The sequence below is a fragment of the Gadus chalcogrammus genome, chromosome 18 (assembly GCF_026213295.1).
Source record: "Gadus chalcogrammus isolate NIFS_2021 chromosome 18, NIFS_Gcha_1.0, whole genome shotgun sequence".
Lineage (NCBI taxonomy): Eukaryota > Metazoa > Chordata > Actinopteri > Gadiformes > Gadidae > Gadus > Gadus chalcogrammus.
In genome coordinates, this window is record NC_079429.1 from 18,071,383 (window position 1) to 18,081,901 (window position 10,519).

The following is a 10,519-nucleotide window of genomic DNA, read 5'->3' on the forward strand; positions in this document are numbered from 1 at the left end:
GCACTGCACTCACTCAATCACACGCTCTGTCCTTTCAAAATGTTATTTACAGTCATGCTATCACATTTTATTTTCAACTCCAACACAGCACTTCACAAACACTCATCTCCCTCTTGCCAACACATAACATGCCCCAAGTGCGAGTCACTAGATCTGTCTCCATGGCCCTCCACCCAGTGCCCGCATACAATAACGGCTATGGGCAGAGGTCCTTCATCCATACTTTCACCAAAGTCTGGAATGGCATTCCCCATCACATTAGAGCATTACAATCCATCACACAGTTCAAAAAAGCTTATAAACTGTTACTCCTCACCACATACACTTGCAAACACTGACTTATATAGATCAATGTCTGTGCTCAGTCTGCTGTCTATATGATTGTCCTACTGATGTCTGATGTGCTATTTCCCTGTTATGTGTTGTATGTAAATGTGACGTGTGATGTGCCTTGTCCCTGTTACATGTTATATGTGTTGCAGAACAGGAACCTGCTGGAAATCAGCTATTTTACTGAGACAGGCCCGTTTTAAATTGTAACTTTGTTACTTTTAGTACTTTCCTGTATGATAAATATAAAAAAAATAAATAAACACACACACACACACACACACACACACATACACACACACACACACACACACACACACACACACACACACACACACACACACACACACACACACACACACACACACACACACACACACACACACACACACACACACACACACACACACACACACACACACACACACACACACACTTATACTATACAGGTTGTTTGCTGATGACATTAACCCATACCCAATTCCATCTGATATACATACACTGTATATAAGTTAAGAGATGTTTATTGGAGCTTGATTGTGGGTTCAATCCTAATGGTTTGATGATATTATGCTATCTGGCAAGGTTTATAAGCTTTACATAATTTTTGTTTACCATACAACCCATCCTCAGCATAGCGACTTGGACGTTTTTTTTACGAGAAACCTTAAAGCCCAAACTTCCTCGGTGAAAACTTGACTAGAATGCTTGTTCCCAATTTGTGAACCCAGCCACACATGAAAGACTTCTGTGACTCCAGGCTTTTGAATGCTTTCATCTGATCTCTGGTGTAGTCCAAGGTCCGCAGTACACGGTCATTTACCGTCGACTGAAGCACTACTGCTTGAGCTTCTCCGTTTCACTTCCTGCCCTCTGTCTGAAGCTGGCACCACATGGGTCACGTGACGGCATAGCGTGTAAGACTGCATGAGCCCAGACAGGAAATAAGATGGAACAGGACAGTGAGAAGAATTCAAACACATACCCTATTTCTTTCCTCCTTTAAATATGAATACAACAAGAAGTGCCTAGTAAAGGTTCTACCTGTGCTTCCTCCAGGTGTTTGTGGGCCTGGGCTTCCCCTACGAGGGCCCGGCCCCGATAGAGGCCCTGGCTCTGGGCTGTGTGTTCCTTCAGCCCAGCCTGACACCCCCCAACTCCAGCTCCTTCTACCGGGGCAAGCCCACCACCAGGGAGGTAACTATGGGGGGGGGGGGGGGGGTCATTATGGGATGTTGTTCATCTGCTATCGTTACTATCTCTCGCTGAATCAAACCTGTGGAATTTGTCAAGTCATATTTGTTTGCTAACGTTTGACTGTTATAAAACAGCAGGGTAGGAGCAGTCTTTACAGTAAAACTAAAACTCTTTCTCTGCCTCTGTCTCTCCCGCTCTCTCTCCTTCCATCGCTCTGTCTCTCTCTCTCCACCCTCTCCCCCAGGTGTCCTCCCAGCACCCTTATGCCGAACACTTTGTGGGGAAGCCATACGTTTGGACAGTGGATGCCAGTAACCTGACTGCCGTACGGCAAGCCATCAGGGACATTAAGCTCACACAGGTACATCGCAACACACATACACACCAGACGCACGTCACACACAAACCCACAATAATGCTTATGCGTGTGTCTGTACTGTTTGTGTGTGTGGGTCTGCATTTGTGTCTGTGTGTGTGTGTTTCTGTACCGTTTGTGGGTCTGTACTGTGTGTGTGTGTGTGTGTGTATGTGTATGTGTGTGTGTGTGTGTGTGTGTGTGTGTGTGTGTGTGTGTGTGTATGTGTGTGTGTGTGTGTGTATGTGTGCGTGTGTGTGTGTCTACATCTGTGTGTGTGCTTCTGTACCATTTGTGTGTCTGTACTGATTGTATTTCTCTGTGTGTTTGTGTGTCTGTGTCTGTGTGTGTGTGTGTGTGTGTGTGTGTGATGGTTCAGGTGAAGCCCTTCACCCCCAGAGAGTTCACCTGTGCTGGGATGCTAGAGAGGCTGCAGGCCTACATCACCCACCAGGTGAGTCAGGACCAGCAGAACCAGTGGAACACTCACGACACTCAACACCTCAAGAGGCCGCCCGTCTCCAGGCTGCACCACCCCATAACGCGTTGAACTCCGTCAATCGGCTCTGCTCTACAGTCTCCTCCCTGTTCTCCTCCTACTTTAGAGATCTTTCCTTTTGTTGTAGTTCTTGGTATATTCATGTGATTGCATTTTAATCTCTTTTACTGTTTTACTGTAATGCTTATCTTAGGTATAAACATGTTATTAAACTATATATATATATTGGCTTATATTCCACAGTTTTCACATTTTATCATGCATAATAGCAAGATGTACAGGATCACTGCAGGTTAAACAGCTTCCCAAATGCTCAATGAGCTGCCTCTTCCCCTCCCACCAGGACTTCTGCACCCCGTCCTCCCCTACCTGGCCACCGGAGGGCGCCCTGCGGACCCACCTGGGCCCGCTCAGCCTCTCCTGTGTGAGTGTGTGTCGACGGTCTGGTCTAGTGTGTGAGCCTGCACTGTTTCACCACCTCAACAACCCCCAGACCTTCAGCAGGTGACCCCCACACACGCACGCACGCACGCACGCACGCACGCACGCACGCACGCACGCACGCACGCACGCACGCACGCACGCACGCACGCACGCACGCACGCACGCACGCACGCACGCACACACACACACACACACACACACACACACACACACACACACACACACACACTCGTACACACACATACATACATACATACATACATACATACATACATACATACATACATACATACATACATACACACACACAGATGTAGACCTACACAAACACATTGTCCAGACCACACTCCCCCGAGGTGCCTTCCACTGGGCTCCTCCATAGGACACAGGGTGGTGGTGAAAGGCCGGCCTGTTGTGAAGGTTTGTAGGATATACATGGCCTGGTGCTCCATGCTGCCATGTAGGAGATCTCTCCTGTGTGAGGCTGCTGAAACCAGTCATCATCCACACACGTTTACATTTGTTTTCACATTGCAGTGGTCTTCCGTGTTCACCTGCTAACCCTATTTCGTCACTATTCCATAGAAAGTCCAACTGGGCAAAAATACAGAGTTCAGTTATAGCTACACATGTACTTCAAAGTGACTGTTGCTAAGGGATGACTTCTAACCTCTGGGCTGGTTGCTAGGGGTTGACTTCTAACCTCTGGACTGGTTGCTAGGGGTTGACTTCTAACCTCTGGACTGGTTGCTAGGGGATGACTTCTAACCTCTGGGCTGGTTGCTAGGGGATGACTAGTCACCTCTAGATGACTTCTAACATTTGGAGTTTATTATTCATTGTATTGCTATTTTATCTCACTCACAACTCATGAATTCTGCCTCTCAGTGCTAATCAATCCTCCACATTCCTTCCGGCCCTTTCTCTAGGCTGGGGCTGAGCTGCTCTGCGAGGGAACAGGAAGTGAACCACCTGTTTCCTGCCTACAGCCCGTGGGGGCGGCGCTGCGGTCTGCAGGCCGAGCCCCTGCTGTTCAGCTGCGCCGGGTCAGACCCCCAGCTCCGCAGACTGTGTCCCTGCCGGACTCACCTGCCCGGACAGGTGGCACTGTCTCCCCACGGCCTCTAGGGGGCGGTGTGAGCACACAGAACACCAAAGAGAGCAGCAGGGCGATCAGGGTGGATTGCGGGTGTATTCAGGACATGTTTTCCCGTTTAGTCCCAGTTTACTGTAAACTTTTTGTTTTGGATGGAATGCTTGCATGTAGGAGCGGAAATCTAAATATGTGTATATCAGGATGTCTACATATGGACTGCTTTAATCTTTTTTATATTTAGACCAATATGTGTTGGATATATAGATGTGAGTGCGCTGGGTGGAGTTTAGGTTTGTTATATGGCTTTAATAGAACACTGCTCAGGAAACGGCTATAATTCCCAATGCTTGAAGCACTTAACAAACAAATGCGTGGCCATGCTTATGCATTATCACAACAGGAGTCTTAACTGAGGAGGAAAGAAAAGCTACACTGCAGCTATTATGCCTGCTTTAAACACTTAATAGTTGAATTCCTGATCCCAACATTCATACTTGCTTTATGGGCCAACATACTCCGAGGCACTTCCTACGCACGGTACACGGTACACCCATGTGTCCTCAGCAGGCAGCTTCTATAGCTCACCACACACACACACACACACACACACACACACACACACACACACACACACACACACACACACACACACACACACACACACACACTCACTCACACACACACACACACACACACACACACACACACACACACACACACACACACACACACACACACACACACACACACACACACACACACACACACACACACACACACACCTTGTAAGACATCTGAGTTGCGAGTATTGAAGATGTTATCATAATGGATCATCAGCAGGACGTTTATGCGTGCATGTGTGTGATGGGGTATGAGGTGCTACACGACAGGCTGATAATAATCAGGCTTTAAAGTGATGGGGTGCTGGCTGTACGGAGCCCGGCTGTTCAACTTCGAACACGCCCGTCAATTTCCTCAAACTTGCTTCAACCTCAACAAAACAAGACGAGGAGAATGACTTCCTCTGCCCCTATTGGCTGCGTGGACTAAACACCTCTTTGGGATTGGCTACAGCTCATGCCAACCACAACCTTACTGGCCGTACAGCAGTTTGACGTCAACCGTCGCCCATGGAATGTAAGTAGGTTCTGAAGCTTGGCCTTGTCAAATGTGAGGCTGTTTCTGATTGGCTGTGCCTTATGAAGATGATTTGAGGAGCGGCTGTTTGGAGAGAACATAAATAAAAGTGTGTTATTGTTGGAAACTAATGAGTCATGGTGTTTTTTGGATGAGTCACACTGAGTCACGGCCATTTTTAATCTGTTCCATGTGTTGAGTGGTCTTCAGACTCAACACACCGACCATCAAGGTTTAAACGTGTGGACTGAACCGAAATCTCATGGATTTCATGGCATGGCCATGGGATGGTTCCCAAACTATGGGACCACTCTAGCTAATGTCCAGGGTCTAGTAGGGTCTAGTAGAGACCAGGACCTGTAGGGTTTAGAAGGGTCTAGTCGGGTCTAGAAGAGTTTAGTAGGGTCTAGGAGGGATCATGGTAAGTAGGGTCCAGAAGGGTCTAGAAGGGTCTCGGAGAGTGCAAGCAAAGTGCACATGTAGGAGAGTGCATGTTCAGCAGGGTGCACATGAACGACACTGGTTAAGGAGAGTGCATGTGAGGGAGATTGCACGTGATGGACAGCGTGCGTTTTGGATAGTGCAATAAGGAGTGTGTATGTCGGGGAGAGTGCATATTAAGGAGAGTGTACATTAAAGTGAATGCATGTGAGGCAGAGTGCACGTTAAGGACAGTTCATGTGAGGGAGAGTGCACGTTACGGAGAGTGCATGTTAAGGAGAGTTTACATTAAGGCAAATTCATGTGAAGGGAGAGTGCCTCAAAGGGGAGTGCATGTGAGGGAGAGTGCACGTTAGAGAGAGTGCATGTGAGGGAGAGTGCGCGTTTGGGTGAGGCAGAGTGTGCAGCAGCAGGTCAGGGACACTGGTTAGGAGGAATTTTTGCAAAATAATCTGAATGGAAAAAAATCCAGAGTGCAGTTTGGTGGAAACAGGAAATGAAAACCCATTCATATCACGCATCTCTTAAGCATGCAGAACAACAATTTAGATTGGTACTTATTATACGTCCGACTCTAATCAGCCTAACATCCTCTACAGCAGAGAGCAGGCCTCTGGCCGGCCTGATCTCAAAGAGAGAACCTTAGTGTGATGGACACAAAGCCTCTGGGGAAGAAGAGCTTTGTAGTTGAAGCCATTGATGTCATTGAAGCACAATTAGACAGATCAGATGCAGCATATCTCTGCGGTTCACTATTACCTCCTTCAATTAGACAGATCAGATGCAGCATATCTCTGCGGTTCACTATTACCTCCTTCAATTAGACAGATCAGATGCAGCATATCTCTGCGGTTCACTATTACCTCCTTCAATGACTGCTTCCCGCCGGGGGTCATCTGGTATGAATGTTGGGTCTGGTTGCCCGCAGATTTAAAAGCTCTAGATAGGTAGGTGCAGTCTCATGGTGACGTGGCCTAGAATAGGTGCAGTCGGATGTCTTTTCCTAAGTTCTCATGTATTCTCCTACCATCTTTCCTTGACCTCTTGACGTTTTTCCATCGTGGTCAAGGAAAGAGGGTAGGAAAGGAAGTAGGATGTCTTCAGACTATTGGACCGCAGCATGCACCTCAACAGGTATTAGCTGCCTAGCTAGTCTGTTGAACTTTTCAACCTGATGCTGATTTGGGATTAGATGAAGGTAAACCCAATTCAACTCAGTCACCATGTTTATGTTCTCTATTCCTCTCCAAGTGGTTGTCCTGGCACCCAGGCTCTGTCCCACAGGGGGCAGTGTGGTCCAGCTGTTTGTGACAGAGAGACCTGTTGCCCAAAATAACCAATATCACATATATCCCCCACAAATCACCTGGCAAGATAAAGAGAGGTATGGTCAAGAAGTAGTGACCAGGAAAGCATGTGTATGTGTTTGTGAAAGTGTGTGCGTGTATGGTTGTAGGTAGAGGACGGAGAGAAGAGGAAGATCTGAGCAGAGAGAGAAAGGAGTGAAAGATGAAAGAGTCGGAGGGTGGGATAGACTGATAGAGTGACAGAGGGAGAGAGAGAGAGAGAGAGAGAGAGAGAGAGAGAGAGAGAGAGAGAGAGAGAGAGAGAGAGAGAGAGAGAGAGAGAGAGAGAGAGAGAGAGGGAGAGAGAGAGAGAGAGAGCTTTACCTACCACAGGGAGCAGCTGTTTTGATTAAAGGCTGTTAGTGGCGTGCCAGGGTTACTCTCAAAAACAATGGCCCCCCCTCCCGGGAACCAATAAAAAACAGACAACAAACGCTGGGCCCGCCCACAACGCAGCCAGGAGCCACAGAGATCGGCCCTAATGATATGTGGTAACGATTACACTCTATTAGAGGAGAGAGGGATATAGAGAGAGAAAGTGGGAGAGAGAGGGAGAGGGGGAAAGAAAGAGAGAGAGAGAGAGAGAGAGAGAGAGAGAGAGAGAGAGAGAGAGAGAGAGAGAGAGAGAGAGAGAGAGAGAGAGAGAGAGAGAGAGACAGCAAGAGAGGCTGCGTTGAGAGGCTATCCTGATGTTGGTTAGCCTGCTGCCAAACAATCTGGGTTTCATCCGCTAATGTAGTTAGCCTAGCTGTCACGCTAGCTGAGCTAAACACAACATGAAATATAAATAGACGCTTTTTACCCTGCCAGCTCCTGTTTAATATGATAAAACAACAACAGCAGCATAATTAAGGGTGTGTCGTGTGTGTCACACACACACACGCACACGCACGCACGCACGCACACACGCACGCACGCACGCACGCACGCACGCACGCACGCACGCACGCACGCACGCACGCACGCACGCACGCACGCACGCACACACACACACACACACACACACACACACACACACACACACACACACACACACACACACACACACACACACACACGTACACATCACTACATTCCAAGCAGTTCCAGTTTTCCCGAGCACCTGGCCTTCAGCTGTCATCACCATGGTTACAGTCAACCAGGTGGGCGTGGCTCTATCACCTGGTACATCTAGAGGAAGAGTGTAGGGGAAAGAAAGAGATAGGGTGTGATGGAGAGGGAGAGGAGGCTGAGAGAGACAGAAGGGGTGAGTGAGGGAGTGATGAAGAGGAAGAGGAGGCTGAGAGAGACAGAAGGGGGGAGTGAGGGAGTGATGAAGAGGAAGAGGAGGCTGAGAGAGACAGAAGGGGTGAGTGAGGGAGTGATGAAGAGGAAGAGGAGGCTGAGAGAGACAGAAGGGGTGAGTGAGGGAGTGATGAAGAGGAAGAGGAGGCTGAGAGAGACAGAAGGGGTGAGTGAGGGAGTGATGAAGAGGAAGAGGAGGCTGAGAGAGACAGAAGGGGGGAGTGAGGGAGTGATGAAGGGGAAGAGGAGGCTGAGAGAGACAGAAGGGGGGAGTGAGGGAGTGATGAAGTGGAAGAGGAGGCTGAGAGAGACAGAAGGGGGGAGTGAGGGAGTGATGAAGAGGAAGAGGAGGCTAGGAGAGACAGAAGGGGGACTAGGATAGGATAGAGAGACACACACACACACACACACACACACAAGGATAGAGAGAGACACACACACACACACACACACACACACACACACACACACACACACACACACACACACACACACACACACACACACACACACACACACACACACACACACACACACACACACACACACACACACACACACACACACACAGACACAGGTGCAGTAAGAACGTCCCAGCGAGCGTGGGAGAGCAAGGGCCAGACAGGAAGCGGGGGGCGGAGGGTCAGCTGACCTTTGACCCCTGGCCTGCTGGATCCATAGACATAGAGATACATAAGGGCTGGATTCATCCCCCCACCTGCTCTGCTCATGAGCTGAACAGGGCGGTGGAGGTGACCCGTCAACCGTCCGAGAGCGGTCAGAGGAGCATCAAGGCAGTGTGGGGGCCGCGCCCCCCCACGCCAATCGGAGGAGGGACCGATGGAAGGAGCGGACGCAGCGCCAAACCAAAGCAGGCCTCCAGGCCACCGGCCCAGGCTCGTCTCAACTCACTGCCATCTTTCTCCTCTTCTCCTGAATAAGGACAGCTTTCTTTTTACATGATTGTCCCCAAGACTCATGACTCATGACCTATGTACCATGACCCATGACCCATGACCTATGACCCATGACCTATGACCCATGACTCATGACCCATGACTCATGACCCATGACTCATGACCTATGACCCATGACTCATGACCCAGTTGACATCTGTCTGTCTGTCTGACTTGTGGTCGTGAATACATCACGACCACAAGCCAATGGCTGCCCACACACGCGCACCATCTCTTCCTCTGACAGAGAGAGACATGTTGTGTATGTCCTGTGTGTAGGTGTGCGTGTTGAGTATGTATTACTGTGTACTTATTTGTCTGTGTTTCTGTTTGCGTGCATTGCTGTGTGTGTATGTGTGTGTGTGTGTGTGTGTGTGTGTGTGTGTGTGTGTGTGTGTGTGTGTGTGTGTGTCAGTGTGTGTGTGATTGTATTGCTGTGTGTGTGTTTGTGTCTCTCAGTGTGTGTGTGAGGGTATTACTGTGTGTGTGTGTGTGTGTGTGTGTGTGTGTGTGTGTGTGTGTGTGTGTGTGTGTGTGTGTGTCAGTGTGTGTATGAGTGTATTGCTGTGTGTGTGTGTGTGTGTGTGTCTGTCAGTGTGTGTGTGAGTACATTGCTGTGTGTGTGTGTGTGTGTGTGTGTGTGTGTGTGTGTGTGTGTGTGTGTGTGTGTGTGTGTGTGTGTCTGTCAGTTTGTGTTTGTGAGTGTATTGCTGGCTCTGTGTCCGTCAGTGTGTGTGAGAGTGTATTGTTATGTGTGTGAGTGTACTGCTTGTGTGTGTGTATGTGTGTGTGTGTGTGTGTCTGTTTGTGTGAGTGTATTGCTCTGTGTGTGTGTGAGTCTGTCTGTCAGTTTGTGTGTGAGTGTATTACTGTGTGTGTGTTTGTATTGCTGTGTGTGTGAGTGTGTGTGTCTGAGTGTATTGCTTTGTTTGTGTGAGTGTATTGATGTGTGTGTGTTTGTATTGCTGTGTGTGTGAGTGTGTGTGTGTGTGTGTGTGTGTGTATTGCTTTGTTTGTGTGAGTGTATTGATGTGTGTGTCTGTCAGTGTGTGTGTGTGAGTGTATAGCTGTGTGCGTTTGTGTGTCAGTGTGTGTGTGTGTGTATTGCTGTTTATGTGTGTCAGTGTGTGTTTGAGTGTATTGCAATGTGTGTGAGTATGTGTGTGTGTGTGTGTGTGTGTCTTTTTCTGTGTTTCTGTGAGTCTATTGCTGTGTGCATGTGTGTGTGTGTCTGTCAGTGTGTGTGTGTGAGTGTATTACTGTGTGTGTGTGTGTGTGTGTGTGTGTGTCCTTCAGTGTGTGTTTGACTGTATTACTGTGTGTGTGTGTGTGTGTGTGTGTGTGTGTGTGTATCAGTGTGTGTATGAGTGTATTACTGTGTGTGTGTGTGTTGTGTGTGTGTCAGTGTGTGTGTGTGTGAGTGTGTGTGTGTGG

General features: G+C 48.6%; 1 protein-coding gene across 1 annotated transcript in view; it reads left to right on the forward strand.

Moving 5' to 3' along the window:
- Nucleotides 1-4,191, forward strand: part of LOC130371590 (alpha-1,6-mannosylglycoprotein 6-beta-N-acetylglucosaminyltransferase B-like) — a 20,153-nt gene extending 15,962 nt beyond the window's left edge. Inside the window, exons 14-18 of the mRNA XM_056577416.1 lie at nucleotides 1,390-1,527; nucleotides 1,772-1,888; nucleotides 2,262-2,336; nucleotides 2,725-2,885; nucleotides 3,755-4,191. Of these exons, the coding sequence (XP_056433391.1) occupies nucleotides 1,390-1,527; nucleotides 1,772-1,888; nucleotides 2,262-2,336; nucleotides 2,725-2,885; nucleotides 3,755-3,953 (690 nt within the window). The 3' untranslated portion in view covers nucleotides 3,954-4,191. The remainder of the gene's footprint in view (nucleotides 1-1,389; nucleotides 1,528-1,771; nucleotides 1,889-2,261; nucleotides 2,337-2,724; nucleotides 2,886-3,754) is intronic.
- Nucleotides 4,192-10,519: the final 6,328 nt, after the last annotated feature.